Consider the following 27,543-nt stretch of genomic DNA (forward strand, 5'->3'; position numbering starts at 1 on the left):
TGAGTAGTAATGGGGAAATATCACCACTAGTATGTTAGGGCTTGGTATCTCAGTAAGATTTCTGTAGCATATGGGAAAACCAACCATAAAGATAGAGCTAGGGATTTCTTTTTGTCTAAGTGTGATCTAAGGGAGCTTTGTGTGGAGCTTTGTGTATTCACTGTGTTATCAAAACAGTGCAAGTGACAGCATGTAGCTTTCGAGTAGCATTTTTAAAGGTTGTAGAAAAGGAAAATTCCCAGCAATTTCCATTTGCAATCTTTTTCTCCTTGACGATTTCTATCTAGTAGTCTAAAACGAAAGAATTTGTCTTGAATGCTTTCCTTCATAGAGCCAGAGAAAAATAACAGTTATTTCAGGAACTTCAGTTTAAAGAAGAATTTTTTTTTCTCTTCACTGAAGCAATATAGAAAAAAAGCCAAAAAGTCCTTAGTGTTGTGTATATCTGGACAAATAGTTACTATTTGCCTGAATTTCTTCAAATAGCTTTGAAAAAATATTTTGATCTGGTACTCAGAGCATGAAAGAAAATATATCCTTGGCAAGAAAAGATAGATTTATGAATTCAGGTTGTGCAGTGTAGGGCTGACTCTTTGCCATGGTGATTAGTTTTTAAATTAAGAAAATTTGTTCTTGCACTTAATGAGAATCAGCAGACAACTGTGGAAACAAAAAAAAATACTTCATCTTTTGAACATTAGATATTCATTGACTGCAGTTTTACCAAGTTCACCTTCTAGAACATTTGGTAAGAATTCAAAACTAAGAAGTTCAAACAGCTTTAGTTTGATGCTGCTAGCAGAACTAAAACTGGTTTAGGCTCTGAATATTAATTACCATCCTGCTTTAAAGGTTGCAACACTCTCTTTATCCAATGGGTGTCATAGTTCTGTTTGAATAAAGCCTTAATTATAGAGTATTATAGAATATTGCAGTGAGCTACAGCAACAAAGCCAGCAAGCGGGTTATTCTTTCTTTGACAGGCTTATAAAGATAATAAAGGCATGTGAAAAAAAAGAAAAACCCATCTGTTAAAAAAATAAATTGAGACAATTATGGATTAAGAGTGTTTATTTTTTCTCCATTTGCACAGAAGAGAAAAAAAGGTTACTGCCATTCTTACGACTGTGCTTTCCATTAGTAGAGGTTTTTTAAATGAAAAAGCTTTATCATATTATTTAGCAATATGGATATGATTTGTATTCTGCTTCCTCCGTTATGTGAATACCTTCCTTTGTGTGTATTTTCATTTTTCCTATAAACAAAAAAATTATTACAGCCAATGCAAAGAGATCTGTTCCCCTTTACCAAAGCCTGGGAAATGTACTGCAAAGTCTTTTTTCCCCTAGGGACCTAAGACTCACCTTCCAGTCAGGAGCATGGAGGTCTTGTTACAGCAGGCTGACATGGTTTATGATAACAGACGTTTTCATTTCCAACTGCACCAGATCATAGATCTCCTGTGTCCTGGATCCCCCTTCTAGCAAATATTTCTCAACTGGTAATTAGCTGGAAAAAACCTGCCAAGCGATGTCCTTGTTTTGTCTTTCACAGCTGTCACTGGTGCCTAAATCAGTAATGTCCATCTGAAAACTTCCAGATGCTGTAAGGTATTTCTAATAGACTTCTGACTTTGCAGTTGTCCAACTGGAAAATTTGTCTAACAGAAAAGGGAGTTAAAGAGAGGACTGTGAGTACACAGCTCAATGTGGTAATTTGGACATAGCACAGGTCTTAACTGTGAATGATAGGCAGCAGGGATAACTGCAATGTTTCACCTTAGCTGGTTTCAAAAAACCAAAATTAATCTCAGTCCTAATCTTATGGTCATTTTGTTCTCAGTTGCAAGACAAGCAGCAAACATGTCATGCTTTTTTTTCTAGAATCTGATAACCGCAGTACAGGAACAAAAAACAGCAGCACAGGTTTTCCTGCAATTTCCAAAGAGAAAGACAAGACCTGATTTGTTCTGATAAAATCTTCCCACCAAAGGCTATATTGCTATGGATTTACCTGTTTTCTTCCTAATAAATATCCTCTGTGAAGTTGAAGTGTATTTTTTTCCTAGGTTTTTCATGTTCTTTTTCTATTTATTTCAGCCTACTTTTTTTCTGTTTCAGAGTACATGTATCTATATCACAAGTACAGAAATTTAAAGAGCTATGTAGTTTAGGACAATTTTGGTAAGAAATATTTAAATTAATGTGTTAGAGAGTGTTCTCAGTCATAGACTGGCTTTCTCACATCTTTGCCCAAAAATGATTTCCTAAGATTTTTACCCAACTCACATCCAGTTATAAAATGTTTAAAATTGTCTTTCTGTATTGTTGCATTGTTGCAGAAATATTTCAATGAGGAAATAGTGATTCTTCATTAATGGGATCTCTGAAGCAGGGAGAAACAAAATCAAGCAAAACAGCACACAGAATGAGTTTCTCTGCTTGCTCAGGAGACATTTAACTAGGACTGTGACCTTTAAAAAGAAGAATCAAAAAAAAAGCACAGAAGATAAAAAGATGGGAAGATGTGTTGTGAATATGTAGATACCCTGTAGCTAACTCTGTATCTGGTGAACTAAAATTATGGGGTTTTGCCTTATAGGTTTTTTAAGTACTGGGGACCAAGCTGCAAAAGGCAATTATGGATTGCTTGACCAAATCCAAGCTTTACGATGGATTGAAGAAAATATTGGATCTTTTGGAGGAGACCCGAAGAGAGTTACTATTTTTGGATCTGGGGCAGGAGCTTCCTGTGTCAGTCTCCTGACACTTTCCCACTATTCAGAAGGTAACAATCCTCCAGGCAAAGTACTTTTTTTTTCTTTTTTCTTTTTCATGTTAAAATGTAGTGAAAGTGCGAAATGAGGTAGGCTGAATTAGAATTACATGAGGTCTGTAATTTTTGTAAAATACCTACTAGATAGAATTTTGGATTTGTATTAGTCAACATAAATATGTTTATAAGGAAAACTAAATGCTATTACAGCATAAATCTCATGCAACAAATGCCATGGGCAATATACTTTTTCCAGCTTTATCAACAGATTCCACTGGCTCTTCTGTCAAAGAATTTGCCCTAATTAAAATGGAAAAGAGCAATGACCTTTTTGATTTTTTGTACACTCTTGGCTGCACTTCCAACATATATGTAGATGCTTTCCTTAATTAGTAAAAATATAACTAAGCCTTATTAAAAGCTATGTATAACTCCCCACAAGTACTGTGTGATCCCACACAGTATTCTTTAGATTTTGATAAGGGAGCTGTGGGGTTTCTACCCTCAGCACCTCATCCTCCAAAAAAACCCAAACCCAAACTCCAAGAATGTACAGCACCAGTACTGAACTATAAATATTCCTGGTGATAAGATCAAATCTACAAAGACTGAATAAAAGACAACACCAAAATATCTATTGTATTTATTAATCCATATCATTTCTATCACAATAAAACAGACAGAAATTTGTAACAGATAAGCCACAGCCAGAAGTTTTAGCAGGGAGGCTGGAAAACACACCTAATTTTGAAATACATACTTATGCTTGACAATTCAGTCTTCTTATACAAATAAAATTTCAGTGAATAACTGTTGAGCAAGCCATGCCAAAATCAAGCAGATGGAACCATGAAAAACTTAACTGATTAAATAATTGACATTTTTTAATGTGTGCATTCCGTTATCATACTCAAAGGTATATCAACAAAAACCCCACATGCTTTTCTAACTTTTCTGTCTTTTGCATTTTGAGAACATGATGGTAGAAACCATATGCAGAAGATACCCAAGTATTTAAGTTTAAATATAAAATGGGCCATTTTATTGGTTTTACCAGTAAAAAAAGCACAGATGGGGCAGATTCACCAGTAAGCTTCCCTTGTCTTTCAGTGCTTTAAGCAAAGAAACTCTTCAGATTGGTTTTTCATCTTTCCTTTCTTCATACTCCAGTTTGTATATTAGTGTACGTAACACAGAAAGAACAATTGAGTATCATCTTGTTCTCTTGCAAAACAATTTAAATGTTACAATTTTAATTCAACATATAAGCAGGGTTACACACATACACACACACACACACACACACATGAGCACGCAATTCAGCATATAAGCAATGATAACACATATACACAATAATAATTTTAAAATTAAATGGTAAATTAAAAATATCAGAATAGAAGATTCAAACGTGAAATTGCTTTTAATAGAGCAGATTTTTTCAAGTTAGTATGATGCATGGCTTTTGTGAAGGAAATGAGAACGTGTAATTTTCATTTGACCTTTAAACTACTGAAAGGCGCATTTATGAGTGTCATTTACATGGCAAAGAGCATATGATTGCCTTTAGCTTCCAGTCCTTCAAAGAAATTTTCACAGGACTACCAATGTGGTAAAGCCAGAGGACTTCCATCAAAGACACAAGAAAACTGCAGTACAGGAATGAGCTTTGTTCTTGAAACAGTAACCTGAAACCTTCATGCTTTTTGTGTGTGAGCATCAAGAACATGGCAGATTTTAATTAGTAGCCTATTCTACATAGCATAAAAAGGGAGCAGTGAGTAGGATCTATGGAAATTTATTCAAAATTTCATTGTATGCATCCTTTAGGGATTCTATAATCAAAACTTTGTTTCCTAAGTAAGAAATACTTTTCATTTTTTTAAATATATATATATATTTAATACCTAATTGTATCTGTATTTAAACGATTTGCACCTGCAGGTTTGTTCCAAAAGGCAATCATACAGAGTGGAACAGCCCTGTCCAGCTGGGCAGTGAACTATCAGCCTGCCAAGTACACTCGGATATTGGCAGATAAAGTGGGCTGCGACATGCTGGATACCACTGATTTGGTTGAATGTCTGCGGAATAAGAATTACAAAGAACTCATTCAACAGACTATCACTCCAGCCACGTACCACATTGCCTTTGGGCCTGTGATAGATGGAGACGTGATTCCAGATGACCCTCAGATTCTAATGGAGCAAGGGGAATTCCTTAACTATGATATAATGCTGGGTGTGAATCAAGGGGAAGGTTTGAAATTTGTGGATGGCATTGTAGACAATGAAGACGGTGTTTCTCCTAATGATTTTGACTTTTCTGTCTCCAATTTTGTGGACAATCTATATGGCTATCCAGAAGGGAAGGACACACTGCGAGAGACCATTAAATTCATGTACACTGACTGGGCAGACAAAGAAAATCCCGAAACAAGACGGAAGACCCTGGTTGCTCTTTTTACAGACCACCAATGGGTTGCTCCAGCTGTTGCCACGGCTGACCTGCATGCCCAGTATGGATCTCCAACATATTTCTATGCATTTTATCACCATTGCCAAAGTGAAATGAAACCCAGCTGGGCTGATTCAGCTCATGGTGATGAAGTCCCTTACGTGTTTGGGATTCCTATGATTGGTCCCACAGAACTGTTCAACTGCAACTTTTCCAAGAATGATGTCATGCTTAGTGCAGTGGTTATGACATACTGGACTAACTTTGCCAAAACTGGGTAAGTGTGACCCCTAGCATTCATTTTGTTGATAGCATACTTCTAAAATAGCCAGTATCCCATTCCAGCGGCCTCAAAATCTGATTTTGAAGTAGTTGTATAGAAATATTTGTGCTAAGGCAGGAGGCAAATGAGGCTTATTCATATTTAATAGATTTTTAATTAGTGTGTTCCCTCAAAGTATTTTCTTTCAGTAGCTCAATGAGAATAGTAACACACTGTATTTTTGGTTCAAAAAATAGGAAAATTACTAAGACAAAAAGCATGTCTCAGAGAAAAGGTGGTTCACTAAGATACTGAAAAATCAGAGGCAACATGTCTGCTACTTGAAGAAGGAACTGTCAGGCAGATAGCACTTATCTGCTAGAAAAGAAAGGAAGTTCTTGTTTTTCAGCGACCTTCACAGGGATGAGGACTCAGGGAGGAATTAGAACAGAAAGGCAGACACTGGAATTTTTTTTTTTCCCTCTGAGGGCTATAATGGCAATAATAAGTACTTGACTGGAATGAAGAAGAGACTCGGATATAAATTTTGCTTCAAGAAAGTTAAAAAATTAAATTAATTCTGCTTACAAAACAAAATAAAGACATCAATATTTTGATGAAATAGAGTTGTAAACACCAAGGAAAGAACCCTCAAAGCAGCTTAATATGTGAGCAATATTAATAAATTCTGTTCTCTTCTTATAACATTCCTTTTAACAGTATTGCAGTGTTTTACTTCAGTGGCAAGGGCTTTTTTTGTTAACCTTGAGTCCTCAGTACCGAATTAAAACAAAGATACTTGTGGCACAAAGGGGCTGTAAATCTTTCCACTGAATGTTTAATGGCAGGATTGGGCTCTGGAAACTGCAGCTCTACTGCACTGCAGTGAACAGTGTGCAGCTATATAAGAAAAACTCAGATGCCTATTGTGAAACGCTCAGAGGTTTTAGCTGCCCTTGTAGCCTTCTATGAATCTAAATGGTGGTTGAGAGAGATATTTTGCAGTCTTAACAAGAACTTCAAGCATAAATTGAGTAAAAACCAATCAAATCCTTCAGGTCAGTGCACAAGAAAAAAAATTCTTTTGTTGTACTGCATATCAGACAAACAGGTACAAAAGCATGCAGAAACCCTGGAGTTCAGCAACAAAAATTAATGAACTGTGTTATATTTAGATGTATTTGGCAACAAGAAGTTTCAGTACTGGGATGGGCAGAGTTTGTGATGAAGTCTTGGTTTATGGACAGACAATGCTGCATGATAGCTGTACCACTGGCGCAGAGATGATGATACCGTCAGTTTGTCTTTATTTTGGTAGATGAAGTGCTATGTATAGACAGAGGACATCAGATCCTTATAAATATACTTATTGGAAAAATAATGGAGATGAAAGGTCTCCATGGTCTCGCTATTGTTTACAATTACTTTATTACTATTCCCTGTATATTAAGTAGTTGTATTTAAGCAGTTTTTGAGGCTGACAGGAGCTTCTCACAGTCCCAGCTGCCACCATTACTCATAATTTCAAGCACTTTCCAGCTGTTGCTACTTGAAAACTAATTTCAGCAGGCTATACCCAGTTCTCTGGTTATAAAGCCATCATCACACTATACCTAAAGGCAAAAACAGGTGCTTTGGGAGAGCCATTAGTAATTTCTGAAACTTCTCCATTGCTGATGAGATAGGAATGGGGTATATATCCTATTACAGGCTCACTCCCTTACAGGCAGTCTGAAAAATGTATCATTAGAAATGGCCTCTAGCTGTAAAATTTCAGTTTTCAAAGGAAAGGAAAAGAGCAACACAATGCATATCACCTTGGTGGGGTTTTTTCTTTGTTTGAGTAAACAATGATTAATCATTCTGCATTGTACTTGGAGAATACTTGGAGGCAGATAAAATTTTAAGATTACATTTGTTCTGCACTTCAGACAGAAAGGCAAAGGTTGTAGCATCTCAAGCCTAGAGCAATGGGATCTCTGGGGCAACTGTTCTCCACTCTGCTCACTCACTTGCAATCTGGAATCTCTGTACCCACTCAGGTCCTTCAACTCTCAAGTTCAGAACTGCATTGCCGGGGGCTCTGCTTTGGTTTTTTCCCCACCCTATTTTTAATTGATAATTTCCCATCCTTATTATGATAGTACTTGTCTTGCTTTGTATTTGTACCCATGGCAACGCATAAAACTCTTTTAATGGAAAGACTTTATTATGTCGCATTTCCCTGTAGGTAAGCTTTGAACATTAGAACTGCAGATATATTTATTTATTTTTAATGTGTTTGAGACTTTTCCAATCTCTATGACTCTCCCACAGAGTCTGCATTCAGGTACTTATTGTAAAATTATGGCTCAGGTGGTGCATCATTCAGATGGACTTTTAATGACAGGCCATCCGTTGCTAAAAAGCACACACTGTTTAATGGGCTTACTGCCAAGGCTGGGTTTGCAGGGCAGGTCAATCTTGTAAAATCAGTAGGTGAAAGACACAGCACAGGGCACAGTGCTTTTATTGTGTTTAACTTGTAAGTTGGTTACTGAAGCTAGCAAACAGGAGGTGACAATTAAAGTGTTTAATGCCAAATAGTTTGTGCTTCAAATGAATGCCTGGAAGCTGCATTTTGCTAATCCTTCACCTATGACTTTTTTTTTCAATGATGGTGATTACTATTAAGAGTTTTTCATTTGGCCTTTTCAAAACTGTTTCCAACATGCCCTAGAAATAGGAAAACAATTCCATTTATTACAGCGTAAGTTTGAGAAACTACATTTGGGATACAAAAATGACATGAAAATACAGCTTTGAATTCCTCAATGCACAGAATTATATGTGAGAGCTTCATTATGATGTGCACTTGGAGCTTCAGTCTGCTGCCAGTAGCGCCATCCTAACTGTAATGGTAATTTTATAGGCCAAGTTCTGTTTGTTACCTCCTTTGCAGACACATCAATGGGGAAGAATGAACAACATGAGGGGTTGTGGGCAAGTCCCTCATAGATGCTCTGCCAGCTATGCTCTTGCGAGGGTTTTGAAGTTTCACACAGTAGATACAAAGCCATACTCTCATTAGAGACATCTATTAGGTTTCTAAAAATTGCCCTGGTTTTCAGGAATTACAGTACTCTACTTTTTATCCCATTCATCCAGCTCTACCTGTGTTGGTATTGGGAAAGATAAAGGTCTGGAGGATATATCCTTGTTTTCTTTGTATTTCGGGTAAATACTCCAGAATTATTTAGGTACCATTGAATCTGAAGCACAAACCTGAGTTATTAGGAATATCTGTGTTTTGTATGCAGTTTGGTTCTCTAATAGAACTGATTAAAGCTGCAGTTATTAAAGTGGAGTTTCAAATCAATTCTCAGGCAACTCTTTTATGAGGCTGTTGCATTTCTTTTTGATGTTTTCATCTGAAGAAATAACTGTTTCCAATGGCAAATCTGTGTTAGTCAAACAAAACAGTGTAGTTATGGTTTGTGTTCCTTAGCTCTTAGAAGGAGTCCTTAGCTGTTAGTCCTTAGCTGACAGGGAGCATGGCAACAGTGGGAACTGGTGATAATTGAGGAGAGGAGGTAAGGGAAAACATGCCTGTGTACCAGTCCTTCAAGCAGGAATGTCTGTGGCATTTTTAGTATTGTGACAGCATAAAAAGAATCAACAGAAGAATGAAGAAAAGCCATTTTTTCCCTCCCTTCCATTTTTTTTAATCGTACAGAGAAAAGAGTACTACTGAAAGAAAATAAAATATGTAGGGGCCTTTCAGAGTGTTGGAGACAAAGATTATGTAACTGTGAAGACATTTTGCTCTCCAGTGAAGACAGAGAAGGACAAAAAATTTAAAACATTTCAAATACATTAATGTAACAGTTCCTGAGTGATAGTCAATGCTGTAGCAGAAGTAGTTAGAACACAGTGTTTCACCATCTTATAAGGAATGGGGATATGAGAAAACTTCTTAATTCACTATTCTTCCCCTGAAAATATAATCAGATATGAAACACCCAGTTCCTTCATTTACTCTCCAGGTCAGCTACTAATCTACCTTGTGAACAGGAGTGTGTGTTGCTCCTCAGTCAACATCCATTGCAGGTATATTTACTTTAGATCACCTGAGAAAAAAATTGATGTTTTGATTTTACGTCTTGTGCTCATGAGGTTTGAATTGAATGACAATATACAAAAACATCTTAAGTTGTGCAAAATTAGTGCAGACTGAAAACGGGAGGAAAAAGGTGGCAGGTGACACGGGATTATTCTGCACATTAACAAAAATATACCTTAGAGAAGATATGGTCTCCTGTCATATGGAGAAAAATCAGGCATTCCATGATGGGGACATTTTTTTGATGGATAAGATGTTTGAATTCTAAAGGTGTTGACAATAAGTAATGAGATAGGAAAATAAATAACAATAATCATCAATCTTGTCATAGTAGTCGGATGAAGAAAAAAAAAGCCTCCCTACCAACTGACAAATGGGGAAACAAGAAATCTCCTCCCTATGAGAACCAATACTGTAAAAAGTTCAGAACTGGAAATACATTGTTCAGATTATACTGTTATCATCATGATTGCAGTGGATTTTTAAAGGAAGGTTTCCTGGCAGTCTTTGTTATGAAATTACACACTTGAGACTCAAGAACATCTAGAAACACAAAGGAATTGTGAGAGTCTTAAAAGGCGAGGGAAAATTTGAAATTAAAGTAACAGATCAAAAATTTTGTTGAACAGATGATTTGATAGGAGAAATTATTGCCTGTACATCTATGTTTTATGCCTATCAATAAAACAGGAAAATGGTTTGTAGTAGGATAAGCTGCCCAACTACCCTAGGAGAAAACAAGTTGTAAGTTGTAACTTCATGAATTTTCTGCAGTGTACGTAGCAGGATGGCCAAGGGAAGTAAAAATATTCTTGTTTATATCTACTGAATATTTTTGACAAATGATCATTAGTCTATAAAACCAAGATCCAAGGCCATTATTAGATCCTTTATTTAGGACTGGACTTATTCCTGTTTCTTGTAAAAAAACCCCAATATAATTTATAGATTTACCTTCCAAATTCAGAGAGACTATTCAAACCATTTTATTAATTTTTTAAGTGATCAGCCCTAGAGTTGATGTCAATGGCAGAGCTCTGATATGCTCAGGAAAGAAACTACTTGTCTGTAGGGATAGTTATTTTTTTCTGTTTCTTGTTTCAATGAACAACTTCATGCCCACACAGTGTCATGTAAACAAATATTCAAATACAAGCCCAGACTCATGTAATGTTATTTTCTCTTTTGTGTTTGGAGGAGGCGGCAGCATAATTGTCTGCTCCCAATAAATATAGTTTAAAATGACAGATGGAAGTAGAGGATGGCAGGGAGGAAAAAGGAGGCTGATATTGACTTGTTTTGCAGGCTTTTTGTAGGGAAAGGGAACCACAGGATACAAAATGGTTGGAAGGTGAGAATGCTAATTTAAAAAAATGTTATTTACTAAAATAACCATCAGCTATGAGGATAATAATAATAATTTTTATAAGACCACTAAGATTTTTAAAAGTGCATGTCCAGCTTGGCTGCTTTTTAAAGTGTCAGCTTCTTCATCTGCTATTCTGTGTATTAACTGCAACTTGTTTACAAGAGCTAACTTAAGGAATCAATTCTCTCTAGAACCATTTCTAGAGTCTTTTGGGATGTGAATCAGAACAGCAAGGGGGATGACACAAGATTGTGTGCCAGAACTCTTGCAGTATTTTGAGTTTCTGAGAAAAAAAATGTTTTGCATTTAGATAACCTTGTTGATTTTTAATTTGCCTTGGAATTTATATTTTGAACCCCAAAGTTTTTACAAAGTAGATATATTGAATTGGGCCAATATTTTTGTGTTTAGATTTTCCGGATCTTTCAGTCTGTTCTTTAACAACAAAATAAATATCTTTATTTCCTTCTTGAGTGTGTGTTAGAATCCCTCAAAGCAGCAGCATACATCTCTTTCTGTACTGCTTGGAAGGGAATATTACTTCTTTAGTTTGAACTGGGATGAACAATTACCAATAAATTACCTTTTGTATTTCTAAACTAACATAATTTGCCTAACTGTTGAAAGAGAGAATGGGGGGAGGGAGAAAATGGAAGGAAGGAAGGAAGGAAGGAAGGAAGGAAGGAAGGAAGGAAGGAAGGAAGGAAGGAAGGAAGGAAGGAAGGAAGGAAGGAAGGAAGGAAGGAAGGAAGGAAGGAAGGAAGGAAGGAAGGAAGGAAGGAAGGAAGGAAGGAAGGAAGGAAGGAAGGAAGGAAGGAAGGAAGGAAGGAAGGAAGGAAGGAAGGAAGGAAGGGTAACATTTCAGGACTCCTAGTTTGTATTTTTTGAATATTATTGAAATGTGAAGGATGAGATATATTTCAATATTAAAGAAAAATAAATATCAGCACATTAAACCACCCCCAAAAAACCAAACACTAAAACCACAAGCATAAGTAAGCCAAATACCAAAATTTTATAGAAAAATAATTTTTCTTTTCTCTCAAAAGAAAAAGTAAGATATCTTCTTTCAAGTAAAAAAAGAATGCAGGAATCATAAATTATTAAAGTCAAATTACTTGTCTCATTTAAGAACTAAGAAATAGCTCTTTATGTACAGCAAAGGAATGCTAAAGTAGGCTATTAGATTCGTGGGCTTTTGAAAATGGAGAAAGAAAAAACATACTTTAAAATCTGTAAGGATATGGTTTGGTATTCCCAGAATATACATTACTGTATATTGGAAGAAAAGGAAAATATTAGAATTGTTTTCACAGGAAATAAGCCAATGCATATAAATGAATAAAAAGGAGAATGGAAAGTTCTAAGTAATGCACAGGAAATAAAAAATGTACTCTCAGTATAATACATCACAAAGTCCCAGAAAGCAATCATTGCTAGAAAAGATGATTCGAATTAATGTGCAACACACTATTAAACATAGTATTGTGAAAGTAATTTTAACTTTCTGTATTTTTCATGCTATTTATTTAAATTTAAAATAATAAGGATATGCATACACTAACCACATCTAAATGTTCTTTGTGAGATTGGTTTGTCTTTATTCTGAACCTGTAAGAACAAAAAATGGTTTACCAATTTTGAAATTCTCTCTGACTTGTTTACTACTCTTATCTTACTGCTACTGAAGTACTGTAAAACTGGTTGACTTCAGCTAAAATATTTCTCCTATCAGTTAAGGCCCATTGTCCTTTGGCCACCAAACACAGTCCTTTGTAGCAATGATCAAATCGAAAGTTCACTAGTCATTTGCTAGTGGGAATTATGGAAAGATTTGCAACACAAAGGTAGCTCAAACGTGTTTTTTCCCCCAAGCAGATATTTAAATGCAGGAGGACTAATAACTCAATTAAAAAAAAAAAAAAAACAAGCAGAAATGGTTCCCAGGTACATGTATTAGCCCTGCTACTTCGGGTTTTAAAGAGGTTTTTCTCCCTTCTAATATGTGCAGCAAGTATAATTCTGTGTGTTCAAAGGGGCTTGAATATTATTGTGGGGCTTAGATGCCCATATTTACTACTTACAGCAGTGGAAGTAGTGGTACCTTAAATGAAAAAGTTAGTGTCAAACCTGGAGAAGGTTTGAACCTACACATTTACTATGAAAAGAGGTAGTTGGTACTTCTCTAAGATGGTATGTCTCTAAGACACACTCCTTGGAGAATGGTATTGAATCACTTCAGATGACCTTTTGCTAACTGAACACTATGATTTCTATATTTTCATGTCAAAAAAATATTGTAGTATCTGAGATGCTCTGTACAATAAGTAGTTTTCTTTTGATTACTTATTAACAGCTGTTCTTCAGTTAGGGAGGGTTTTTCTGCTTTTACGTTACTGCAAATATTGGATAAACTATTAGCTGTAAGATTGAGAGGATTTCGTGTTTGTTTGCTTTAGTTTTGTTGTAGGTTTTTTGTGGGAATGTTAATGACTGTAATATTGTCTGTTTTAATTTTTTTTTAGAGATCCAAACCAGCCTGTTCCACAGGACACAAAGTTCATCCACACAAAACCCAACCGCTTTGAAGAAGTGGCCTGGTCCAAATACAATCCTAAGGACCAACTTTATTTACACATTGGCCTGAAACCCCGAGTTCGTGATCACTATCGAGCGACCAAAGTTGCTTTCTGGCTGGAGCTGGTGCCACACCTTCACAACCTGAATGAAATATTTCAGTATGTTTCCACAACAACTAAAGTCCCCCCTCCTGACATGACCTCATTTCCTTATGTGACCCGGCGTTCTCCTGGGAAATTATGGCCAGCCACCAAACGCCCAGCAATGACACCTGCCAACAATCCCAAACATTCGAAAGACACCCACAAAACAGCTCCAGAGGATACCACAGTTCTGATAGAAAACAAGAGGGATTACTCCACAGAGCTGAGTGTCACCATTGCTGTGGGGGCCTCCTTGCTGTTCCTCAATATTTTAGCTTTTGCTGCATTATATTACAAGAAGGACAAGCGGCGTCATGAGACTCACAGGCGTCCCAGCCCCCAGAGGAACACCACCAATGACATAGCACACATACAAAATGAGGAGATCATGTCCTTGCAGATGAAGCAGCTAGAACATGACCACGAGTGTGAATCACTGCAGGCCCACGACACACTGAGACTCACCTGTCCACCTGACTACACGCTCACTTTGAGAAGGTCCCCAGATGACATCCCGCTAATGACACCCAACACCATAACCATGATTCCAAATACATTAACAGGAATGCAGCCTTTGCATACTTTCAACACTTTCAGTGGAGGACAAAACAGTACAAATTTGCCCCATGGACATTCGACCACTAGGGTATAGCTCAGCCCTTCCCCATCTACCCTCACAAGCCACTTGGAAGAAAGAAAAAGAAAAAAAAAAAAGAAAAAAAAAAAGAGGAAAAAGTTATATACCATCCATTGAACACCTTGTCAAAATCTAAAGTAAAAATAAGTAAAAGAGAAGGACAGTCATTATTTTCTTACTGATCCTTCCCACAGAAACTCACTGATGTTAAAGATCAACTACAAACCCTGTGAAATGTGAAAAGTGTACATTGCTGTTACAATACTGCTTTAAGATCTCAGCCACTTTGATTGAAAGTTGAGGCCAGAAGAAGTAATTTAAAATGCTGTTGTAAGTGTAACAAGCAAAGCAGAGTCTTCTGGAAGACAGAGCCAGTGACTGTACAGGTGTTTTGTTTTGGTTTTTTTTAAATAAATAAAATTATAAAAAAGATTCTTTATGTGCCATACCATGGCCGTTGATAAAACAAAGACATCACCATGGGCTTTTACCCAGCATATGAAGCTGTAATTCAGATGGGGAAAATAGAATTTTATTATTAAAAACAAAAATGAAAAAAAAAAAAGAGGAGGACTGACTATGCAGTAAAATACGTATAGTTCTGTGCAAAGAGATGACTTGCCAGCCTGAACTATATTTAAAGAAACTTTGTAAAAATGTACATAGCTGTGAGTTTAAAAACAAACAAAAAAAGAAGCAGCTTTTATTGATGTTTTCAGTTTGAAAAGAGCTTTTAGAAAGATTGTGCATTCAATTGTGACCTATGTGTATATACATTAGTCATATGACCTCTGTTTCCTCCAAGACCAACGGAGGAATTTCTTCTTAATTACTAGTGGTTAACAAAAACCATGAGTTTTTTCTAACATGTTTCATTTATATGAGGCCATGGTGTCATGCAGAGGATACAGTTGTCTGTGTGACCTGCGTATTTTCTCTTACAGGTTACACTAGTGCATGTTAAAGTATTCATAGGAGATTGTTGTTCTTTTCTGAAACATTTTTTCTATAATTTAATTTTGTGTTAGCCTTTGTTAAATTCCAACACAGCAATGGATTGGAAAACAAAGAGAAAAAATACAAAAGAAAAGAATTAAAGAATTACTATTTTAAGCTTGTTGAACTGAACCAAGAAACATCCAATAATATGTATTTGGAGTCCAGTTTGTAGTTCTTGGTTATTGTGATACATTAGGAAGAGCTTTGTGCCCTGACAAAATCAATGAAAGCCTGTGTTTTGGTCAGCCATCTTCAAGGAAAACTAGCTCTAAACTCACCAGCAGTTGCAGTAGAATCTCAGCTGAGAAAGCACCTCCTCAGCATCGCTGAACAAAATAAAACTACAATTTGAAAGTTGGGAAATGCAGGGTTGGTTGGCTGGCTGTTGTTCAAACTGTTCAGAGTGATGAGTATGTAAAGAACTTATCAGCCCAGTATCTTGTTTTGCGCTTGAGAGTGTACCTGTCAGAAAATTCTTATTTGCTGATTCATTGCACTCAGTCCCACAGCCAGTGAACGTTATGGAGAGAGAAGCAGAGAAATCCTCAGCTGTTCTGCATTTGCATAAAACTGAAAATCCCAGAGAGCATCACTCTCAGGAAAGTCAAAATTATTAGCTGGTTGTTCCCTTCTGCCTTTCCTTCACTAGAAAAACAGGGGCCAAGCAGAGCTGTCAAAGTAACTTTGCAGTTTGATTCAAACAACTGATTTGAATGTGAAAACCCAGAATATAGTTTTTGCAGATGAAGATTGCTTTATATTTTGTCTTTGAAAGGTACTCCATCATTGAGAGATAGTAACCAAAGATCTTTGAACAAATTGGTCTGCACTTGAACGTGACTATCCCAGATGTATTTTCTATTTTAATTCACAACTAAACTGCATTGATATCATATGTCCCATAATAATTAACACAAGATGCCTTGTATCTCTTATTGTTTTCTACACCATTTTTTCCTAATAAAATACCTTGAAATAGTCACCCCTACAAAAAAAAGCAAAGACAAGGTGATTCACTGAGGTCTATTCATCTGCACAACTCTTTGTTGTAGCAGGCAGTAAAGCAAATTCTGAAGGAAGGAAATAAAAAGTTAATGACATGATAAAAATGCAACACATGGCTGATATAATCCTTTATCTGCAGTAAATGTGCTATAAATCTGACCTGGGAGCTCAGGTTAGAATGTGATGAAGCAGCAACCCCAAAGTATAACTAGTAGGAAATGGAAAATTGTTTTGTTTTTTTCACTGATCCATCACATAATATATTATTGCTGACTCTATACCAGGCCATTTCCACCAGCTATGTAATGCCTCAGCTGAGATGCAGCAATTTATAACTCTTAAAAAAAGGTTAAAAAAAAAGTAAAAAAAAAAAAAAAAAAAAAAGGTAATGATGCTTGGCATCATAATCAGTTGGGTATGTTTGTAATGTGAATTAAAGTATTTGTTTAGTACTTCCAATTGTCTTCTGCTAGCAATATGTACAGTACTGTGTCAGGCTTGTGACATTTGGGTAAAAAAAGTTCCTGTAAGTGAATGATTTTAGCTTTTAAAAGTAACTACAATCAAGTTGATTTAATAATTTGATACATCTGGACTGATGTATGATTTATAGAGGGAACAGATTTATAGGGTCTTCATAGAATTCTATAATAATGATATCAAAATATACTTTGAAACTGTAAAAGAAAAACAAAAGTACTTTCCCAGGCTTATATTCTTGTCCTTAAGAGGCACACAGGGTTCAATGGTTTCTTCTGTTATTGTTTTGCAATTTTTTGGTTTTTTTTGCCTTAAGTAATGATAGAAGATATATATGGCTGGACACATATGTATAAACTTTTCAGCAGCATTTTTAATAATAAAATATCACAGTATTTTCTAATGCTTTGTGCAAATAACTACGTGTTCATCCTTTTGTGTAGAAAGTCTTTCAGAGGTGTGTTTTCTGCCCCATCGCCATTTCATTATCTACTGTAAACAATGCCTTGATACTCAGTATAAAAATATTAAAGTAACAGAGGTTGCACTTTTAAGTTAACATTGAGTTTTCATGGCTTTTGTAGTTCTATAAGCCTGCCAGTAAAAGGAAAGCAACTCAGACAATGAAGATTTTAAAAAATAAACTCCATATATTTATTACCTGTATACACTGCAATTCCCATTGAAGCAATGGTTTAATTGTTTTGTTGGCATTTTCTGAGGCACTGAAAGAAAAGCTTGGGTAGGCGGTTTCCTGTATTAGTGTATAGCTTAGCAGCTGAAAAATGCAAAAAATATCTTCCAAGTTAGGGATCAAATAATACAGATGAATCTACTACGTCAAGCTCCACAAGTCAATATACTTCATTTTAATATTTTAAATTTAGATATACAATGAGTTTTGCTAGGAAAAAATATGTAAAACTAGCAACATATGTTATACATATGCATTTAAGGTATTTACGTATTTTGCAAGGATGTTGATATCGTTCTTCCTTCAAAGGCTGAGAAAGTAAACAATTTGTTCTTTTATGATATCAGATTCTGTTTATCAACCAGATTTCCTTTCACTGGAAAGGTATGTAAACACTTTAGTAATTTGAACTGGGTATTGTTTTCTGTCTGTAACTATTCTGCTGAATAGAGGTACTAACAATAATATTTTATGAATTTTGAGCATATTAGTGAAAAGTATTTGCAAAAATCAAAGGCTTAATTATTCATATCAAAATTTTGATGTGAAAAATCAAGCTTCTGAGATAGAAACATGCACCTACTGACCTAATCAAGCAGCTTGAATTTTGAATATTGAACTTATATATAAAGCTTTTGCAAATAAACTGCAGATTTAGAGTTTTTCAGCAAATATGTTTAATTACAGGTACACTTCTAAATTCCACATCTTGCTCTGAGATAATTCATACACACAAAGAGGGGTTACAGTTGTGTCATTTCTGTTAATTGTTCCCCTTAAATTTCTGGGTGAACTCAATAAATTTGCTTATTTTCAGCTAATCAGTTTCACATTTTAAAAAGAGAACATCTTCAGAACTTTGTTCATGCTAACTTAATATTGTGTTATTTTATTCCTTTATTGCCTGAAATATAAATATGAAGCTTAGTATGTTCCTATTTTGGCTTTGCTAAGAGTATTACAATTTAATGGTATTTAATATCACATAAAAATAATATGAAATAATACCATGACAATTATGTGCTTGTCTCAGATTTGTGATTTTACATTTGTATTATTTAGTTATTGTCAACTGTTTCTCATATTTTCATCTACAGTTGTTTGGAATCACAAACCTCATCAGCTTGAATGTCTCCAGAGGCCATTAGCAGCTGGTGAAAACTGGGGTTTTTATCCCGCTAGAAATTATGATATTTTAAGTTTAATATCATAATATTTTAAATGCTTCTCAACCCATCAAAATAGCCTGAAAAGTAAGGTATTAAATTAAATTAAATGAAAAATAAAGAAGGGTTTTGGAAATGTCTAAACATCTTTTTTGAGCTGTAGAATAATAAATATTTTACTTTTGGATGAAGATTTGATTCAAGCCATTTTGTTTGGTGTACCACAGTGGGTACTAAGCTGCTCACTGTGTCTTCTAAAAGTTATGGTTTAAGGAAATTATGCTTTCTTAGTCTTTTGTAGCCTACCTAAACGATTTCATCCAATTTTTAAGGATGTAAAGAAATTCAGATCACTCAGGGATGATTTAGACACAATCCAATCATAAAGTCCAAACCAGAGAAGGAGTTTTGTCATAAACCAAGTAAACTGCAGCTCTCTTAAGACACACTAGTAATTAAAGACAGTATGCAGTAATATCCCAACAATTCAAATGTAAAATAAACACCTGATAAATAAGGCTCATTCCATTGTTATCAGGGGAAAGTTTGCAAATTTTTTGCAATATCTACATTTTCCTAACTTCATTTTCCACCCCTTCTCTACATAAAATAACAAAACCTTTTCAGACAGTACTTTCTGGAATGTTCACATACATAAGTGAAGAATTAAATAGATGACCTCTTTGTTTTCTCTTCTAAATAAGTGCTGAAAGCATAAAATGCTCTTCCTCTAGTGCCTTTTATCAGGGCTTCTAGGTTATCTGGGTGATTCAAAGTAGTCCCATTTCAAGGGCTCCAAGTTTAAATAAAACAGAAAAGCTACACAAAGGACTGACATATATTGGCTTTGACTTAGACTACACAGCACAGTTGTATTTCTCTCCAAGAACCAAAGAAGTGGCACAAAAACAGAAGAGAGCTTTATCTATGTTTTATTTTTAAAATAATGCATTTATAGAGACCATTTTTTTCAAGATTTTGGTGTCTGATATCTTGCTTTTTGCTGTACCTGACTCAAAGCCCTCACTCATTTAATGTCCTGTCATATCTTTTATCTCTTTTTACATCAGATACTTTTCGAGAGATGGAGATATGTTTTCCTGTATGTTTTTTTTCTGTCACAACATTTGTTTTCAGGCTTGTTCCATTCTGTGCTGTATGACTGTGAGAGAGCGTTTTCATCTGGCATTTTCCTTGCTGATTTTAGTGTTTAAGAAGTTATACTGAAGGGGTATTTACAAGACAATATTCCTCATCCTTGAAATGCATCGATCTCTGTGACTGCATTTTGCGCCAGCCTAACAGCTTTGCTTTGACACAGTGTATGTCTTAGTGGGAAGTGCCAGCTTGCAGCCAGCTCTCCTGTTACCCTGCAGCTTTTATTATTGTTATTATTCACTGTTGGCATTTGTTTCTTTTCTACCTTGATCTTTAATCAAAGGTAAATTAAGTTAGTATGTCATTCTATTCCACAGCAAGATTTCTCAAACCCTACGTTGTTCATAATTCTTGTTTAGATACACATAATTATATTGTTCCACCAAAACATAAAAATCTTTCTAAGCTATTATGTTTCCTGATTCTACCATCAGTGCAAACTAACAGGGGACTGGCACAGTCAGCCTTGTACGACAAGAATTCTTGATATACTGCCTTCCACTTTGTTTCACATACAAAGGTAAATAAATACAATTAATATTTTCATGCATCAAAATTTCATTACAGCGTGTCAAAGGTGATCAAAACCCAAGGTAGAATTCAGAGAAAATGCACTAGTTGCCTGCACTGGTGGTTATTTTGTATAGGCAACAATTTGCAGGTTGAGCTGCATGAGTGCTTTGTACACTTCAGTGGATGGATGTCTCACTTCAGAAACTAGGCTGGAATTTGAAGATTTCAGGAAATGAAGATGATATTGCACAAGTATTTTTAATGGGGTTTCTGCTTTCAAAATGCCTACCAGCAACAGCAAGAAACTGCAGAAAGAGTGTTTTAAAATAAATAAGAGTCAAATGCAAATTGTTTCTAAATGAATTTGACAGGAAGAAATATGATACTATATGATATGAAATTACCTTAAAGTAATGTGATGGATTTCTTCTGTGTGAAGGGACAACAAAAAAATGAAAATTATCTCAATGGATACATTTTTACAGGGACTAGTCAAATTAAATCATTGCAGAGAATTAGACTATAATGGAATTTTGAACAGAGATTTTGTGTCATAATGGAATACCATATGGATTTAGATATGCAGAACATAATCTACAGTGCTTATCTGGGTATTGAGAAATATAAAATTAGATCCCAAGATGCCCTACTTTAACCAGAAGACAGTGCTGCCATTGTAGATAACACAGCAAAGTGAAATGTGCACATTTCTCAGGGAATGATGTCAGATCAAGTGCCAGACTCAAAAAATGGGGAAGAATGATAGTACAAGGCAGGTGCAGGTCCTGCCTGGATAACCACCCTGTATGTAGGCTCAACAGAGGGGTTGTGTTTCAAATCTGCTTTTTTCTTCATTTTCCCAGGTGGCGGTCCATGGAGAAAATGTCTCTGGAATATACTCTTTTTCACTAACCACTGGGCCTTGACCCCTTAAAAATCTCCAGCAACTGATATGTTAGAGGTCCCTCTAAGCTGGAACTGGGACTGAGAAAGAAGAAATATTTACTTATTATTAGAAATGTTTACTTATTATTAGCCTTTTATTTTTTCCTCTTCTTGGTGAAGGACTATCAGAAAGAATTAAGAGATGAAGAGTGATGTGCAGCTAATTTACCCCAGCACTCAGGGAAGGGCCAGCCAAGCACCCAGTTTTCAGTTGACTGGGGAAAAATCAATGGAGGTACTCAAGGAGCAGTGGTCTGTGAGGGAGTTGCTGGAGATGGGCAACAATCAGCTGCTGAGTTGATTCATGAGGCTTGAAAGTCTTTTTCACCCATTATAATGGGTTCATTAAAAAATATCTCTGCTGCTCTCCAGACTGTAAATTCAGCACCATTAATATAGCAGAAAATCAGTAAGGATGTGATTAAAAATTAATCAAATAAAAATTTAATTATCAAAACCAAGGCTCCAGTATGTGTGAGAGAAGTAATACCCAGCATTGTGTTAATCCTCTCATCTGACTGCAGATGTTTCTTTCACTATGCCTTCAAATCAGACACAATAGAGATTTCTGGTAGAGGCATGAGAATAAATCATCATGTGTACATGCACAAAGGTAGAAAGTAGAATTCAATTTGCAACAGCTCCATAAATTGCTGCTTCAATAAATAGTGAGTTTGAAGAAACTTACCTTTTGTTGCTGAGTTTTTAGAATGTGAGGCAAGATATACCAAAGACATGTAACAACTGCTAGGGGCTCTCAGACCTGCAGCACACATTGAAAGAAAAATGAAGACATAAGTTGCTGGAACTTTGGACAGCTGAGACCAGGTTTCTGTTAGGAACCTGGTCCTCTTCAGCTGCTGCTGCCTACCCTCCATCCAGATCTTACATGTAATGAAGGGTTTTCTTGTGAATAACTGTTTCTTCTTCTAGGAGGCTGCCGAGTAACTAGGAACTAACATAGATTGAAAAGAGATATTACCCCTCAGGGTGGTGGTAGCATGTCAGTGACTGCACTGACCTCTGTAGAGCAGGTCTACAGACTTCCTTAGCACACAGCAGTTTATTAATAGGTGACCAGTCAGAAAGAGAGAAGTCTGTTCAATACGTACCATATGAGAAATAACACCAACAACAAAACAGAAATGAAAATAATTCCTGTTAGTAAGATCACTGTGATATCACTGTTTGTAAGATCACCGTGATAATCACTGTGATTGCACTTCAGCAATTTCCAAAAATTCTTGTGAATCTGGCATATAGCAAATAATTTGGAGAGCACAGGTACTGCTGGAGGAATAGGTAAACACTTTTTATTATTGCAAAGATGTGTGCATTTGTACTAAACTGACTATAAGTCTCCATTTTGAATTCCAAGATCTGATCTCAGATTTTCCAAGTTTGTCACTTGGAATTATTTGGTTTTATGATTTTTGGATAGTGATAATTGTGGAGTTTATGCACTCTGAACTTGTAGAATCCTACAGTCATCTTGCTTTCCTCAAAAATAGAGTAATTTAAGATTGCAAAATTAATACTTTTCAGTTATCTCAATGATTGCCTGAAAGTGACTGTGTGTTTGAGCATACAGCTTTTTACAATTGTCCAAATCTGCAATTCTGACTCTGAGTGATTAGAAATTTAGCAGTTGTTTTCAGAGCAGTTTCTGCATTGCAAACCTTGAAATGTTAAGAAAGTATAATAGCGATATAATTTTGTAGGATACATAATTTGGGGAAAGGTTTTGATAGATATGCCATCTCAATTGTTTTAATAAGCAATATGATGATTGATGTGAAAATATATAACCTTTATAGGAACTTCTGCTAACATTTGAGTCCAGAAGTCTGCATATTTAGATATTTGGGATGTATTTCTACATCCATCTATATATGAAGGTCTATTTATAACATATATATATATGCTTATTATATGCTTCCTGACTGCCAGTTTTCAGTGTCAGATTATAAAAGATATTTGCAATTATTTGCAATTTATAGAATACAAAAAAAAAAAAAAAAAAAGAAAAAAATAATGTTTTACAAGTATTTTGTATCTGGTCCTCTTAAAATCTTTTTTTTCATAGATTTACATAAGCTTTTGCTTTGAAGATCCACATACAAATACAACTGAGGGATAGATGAGAAGATAACTTGTGTATTTAAACTCACTTGGTGAAAATAACTTCCCACCTGCAAAAGTTCTGTTGCAGACTGTAGACCTCAGTTGTTCCTCAGAAAAAAGAAAAAAATCCCTTCATATGTAAAAAATGAGGTTACAGAATGTGATTAAAAGCAAGTTATGCAGAATGGACAAAGGCGAGTCAAGAGGACGGCAGGAGCTGCAGAAGGATTGTGGCTGTTGATTAACCAAGAACACATGAGGAAGAGCCAGGAAATGGTTTGAGGCTGGACCAACTGAACTCAGAAAAAAGTATAAACCAGAAACCAGGAAAATAACCAGAAAATCCATAATACTGAGAATAAAAGTTCAGAAAATAGTGCACAGGACAAAGACACAATGCTAGACTGCCAAGCTGTGTTTTCATCAGTATTTTTGTTTGGTTCAGGAACATACTGTTAAAGGAAATATGCCAATCCCCATTTATTAAACTTTCCTCACAAACTGAACTTTGTTGTGCATTGCAAGCAATCTTGGAGCAGGTGAGATGGATTCTTTTTGCAGGCATATACTGGAAGATGTGATCTAGAAATGCAGCCCATGCCTCCAAGCGAACCACTGGCACTTGTGGATGCAAACCATTCTGCGACACTTCCCCACAGCCCTGGCATCAGGCCCTGTCCCTGTCCTATTTAACAGACTAGCAATTTAGCAATATGGCCTCTGGCATACAAATGGCAGTCTTTTCCCACTGCAGCAAGGCTAATTGATCCTGTTGTCTAAGTTCAGTTTATAGTGCAATGCTTTTGATTTCAGTCCCAAAATGCATACTTAACTGCCAAGTCCTAAAACCATTTGCAAAACACTTGCTCATTTTTAAAATTCTGCTCACAACTATGAAAAAGGGAATGTCCTACTCTTGACTTTGTAGATTATATTGATGAAAGGATATTTATTTTTAAAATAAAGCAAGCACGTACTTGATACTAAAAAAAATTCTGCTACTGGTGGTTTAAGGATTCAGCAATGCAATGAATTTTACTTTTGTCCACCTAAAACCCTGAAATAATTTCAAATGTATTTTGGTGGGAGAATATGTACCCCTGTTATTATGGTATATGTTCCTAACACTGACCTAAAATGCCAAAAACTTGAAGACGTTCAGAGTGAGCACATCCAAAAATATGAAAAAACAAAGAACCCAAAACAAACAATAGAACTTCACGATTTTAAAGGGATTTTATCTTTTGAATGCCCCATTTGATTTTAATCCTTTTGCACTGTAAAATCTAGTGCACAGTTCATTACATTATTCATTATTCATTACTGAATAACATAATTTATTTGGAAATGCTATTATACTCACTTTGGCAATTAATTTCATTACAAAATATAAGTGAAGGAATCAGGAATTTCAGTGTGGTTTAATGGTTTTTCCCTTCTTATACTTTCTAAATAAATATTACAGCCATAGGCAGCAGATTAGTCACACCACTGTGCAAAAATGACAGACAGGTATGTTTCCGGTTTCTTTTTTGTACCAGACAAAGTAAGAATTAGGTGTCAAAGCTAATTTTAATTATTTTATTATTTAATCTTGGCTATTACAGTTAAAAGACCCTGTGTTAACTAGGAAAGGGACACAACATCCTTTTCATACTTCCATGATAGTTCTGTTATCATATCAATTGAGAGAACTCATATCTCATCATGTACTGCAATGCCTAAATTTTGAAGTTTTCTCAATTTAAAGGCATGTAAGAACATATCTCTTTCATTCCACAGATTAAATAGGAAAAGATTCTTTGAACAAAAAACCAAAACAAAAAGCCCCAACCCAAAATGTTTTCACATTTATGGGGGACAAATCCATAGAAGGCACCCTCATCACAGAGAAAATGAAATTTTCACCTAAAATTGAGTCTGATCCGCATCACATGTGGTAGCCAGCAGTATAAAGACAGGTTTCATATGGACTTCATTGGACAAATTAACAGAATCATTTTTAAATTAGATTCTTCTTGCTGATTAAGATAGAGATTAATATTGATTAAAATAAAAGTATGAATATACTATTTTTAAGATACTGAAAAATAATTTTTAAGCTAATGAATAATCTACTGAATAATTAAACTTTTAAAGGATTTGAGAACTTCCTGTACTTTTGAAACTTCAGAAGAAAACATTTCTAGAAAATCACTCATCGGTTTAAAGAATCGAACTAAAACTGGATACATACAGGTATCATGTCTCATAGTCTTGGTAAAATTGCATGAATTAAAACTGAATTACACTGATACTTGGTAAAAAAAAAATCCAAAAAAAACACCACAAACCTGTAGTAATACAGCTGCATTGACTTTTTAATTCAGTTGTGAACGAGGAAGGAAAAGCATCAAATTATCTTGATTAAGAGAAATGTCTTCTATTTCATTTCAGCAAATCTGTCATTCCATGCAAGAATTTAAGAATACAAGGGGTGAAAATGTGATTGACATAAAGTAAATTTAAATCAAGCAACAAAATTAAACAGATGTACCCTACTAACACCAGGCATAAATTAAAGAATAATGGGATAGAGAATGGAGAGTGTCAGGGCAGTTCTGTCACTCTGGAGTTATTCAGCTGTTTAGCAGAAAAAGAAGAACAGAAAAATTTGAAAGGACAGTATTTCTTAGGGAGAAGACATACCTGTGGAGGAGAGAGGAGCAAAAGAGGTATGGCACTGGGCTCAGAGAAGAGATGTAGAAAAGGTGAAGGACTGTGGACTAAAGTTGGTAAATTCAGAGATAGAGCTGATGTAGAAACTCAGAGGGCAAGACTGATTTGATGTTTAAGTAAAGAATTATTTTTCAGTAATGGAAATCAAGCGACTAATGAACATGTCCAATTTTTTTTTTTCAGATAACTATAAACAATTAAAATTATGTACTTGCAGAAGGTGAAAAAAAATCACATTCATGGCCAGCTCTGATAGGAACATGAAGTTGAATCTTTAAAGGCTAGAGGCTCTAAAATATATAAGTACATGCAGAATGGGACAAGAACTGCACTGTCTGGCTATTTTTAAGTAAATTTATATCCACAGTGGTTTTCCCTGGCACCAAGCAGAAAGTGTGATCAGTAATGCATAGACTTCATCTAGAAGACCACTCTGAGTGTGCATGGTCTCCAGGTAGGCCTGGAGCCTTTCTTGATAATTTGCATACTCAGTGAATCCATTTCCTAGTAGTCCATTACACCAAGAATAATTCACAAATGCCTATGAGAATTTTTGGGAGAGAAATCGAAAATAGAAGGTAAGGTCATGGACTGCCTGTATCAAGTATTTCAGAAGCAGTATTCTGTGAACTCAGTATTTGTGCTGAGACTTCACAATGGAAAAAAACCCTCAGGTTGAGACATGGGGGTAAAGATAGAAAACAACTAAAACAACTGACATAAAATCTCAGAATAGGTGAAAGCAGGGTTTACATTTACAGGGGTACAATAATAGTCATGAATCACAAAGCAGAATAATGAAACAGCATATGAGGCATAATGATGGAAATAACTATTAGAAAGAAGTAGATCCAAAAAGAAGAGAAAACTAGAAATAAATAGAACAGCAGTAGATAAACCGTGGGGCTGAAAATTTTCTTCATTCTTTCTCTTACATTTAGGTACAAATGTTGTACAAATGTTACATAGAGGTGTGTAACCCCTGCGTAATAAAACTATATGAGATGTATGTAGTAATTGTAATACTAATGGTCAGCAGAGGCTGGTGAAGAGCAAATATTGTGAGAAGGTGCAAATGTAATAATATTGTGCAAAAATGTATGCACCTACACACTATTTTGATTCTTTCTTAGTTCTTCTGGTAACACATGGACTTTAGTGGCATATGGGTGAGGTTGGTGAATCCACAAGTGCACAGTTTCTACTGAAAAGGTGAGTGACTGTAACCAGAAGATGTAAAAGGAAATTTTGTTTTCTCTAGAAAATAAGATACTGTGTTCTGCTCAGAGTTATTCTTCTAAACATTCAGAATACTTTAATGAGTTATCATCATAGTCTTGTTCTTTCTCTAAGTTGTAGAATATTAAAATACCTTTTATATTACTACTGAAAGCCAGCTATTCCAGCACACACCTTGTG

At 35.4% G+C, this 27,543-nt stretch overlaps 1 protein-coding gene across 2 annotated transcripts in view; it reads left to right on the forward strand.

Annotated features, from left to right (window-relative positions):
* NLGN4X (neuroligin 4 X-linked) overlaps positions 1-17,209 on the forward strand; it is a 159,744-nt gene extending 142,535 nt beyond the window's left edge. For both annotated transcript variants that reach the window (XM_030949747.1, XM_030949755.1), the window contains 3 exons: positions 2,602-2,787; positions 4,717-5,506; positions 13,488-17,209. In XM_030949747.1, the coding sequence (XP_030805607.1) occupies positions 2,602-2,787; positions 4,717-5,506; positions 13,488-14,337 (1,826 nt within the window). In that variant the 3' untranslated portion in view covers positions 14,338-17,209. The remainder of the gene's footprint in view (positions 1-2,601; positions 2,788-4,716; positions 5,507-13,487) is intronic.
* The last annotated feature ends 10,334 nt before the right edge of the window (positions 17,210-27,543 follow it).

Source organism: Camarhynchus parvulus, chromosome 1 (genome assembly GCF_901933205.1).
Source record: "Camarhynchus parvulus chromosome 1, STF_HiC, whole genome shotgun sequence".
Classification (NCBI taxonomy): Eukaryota; Metazoa; Chordata; class Aves; order Passeriformes; family Thraupidae; genus Camarhynchus; species Camarhynchus parvulus.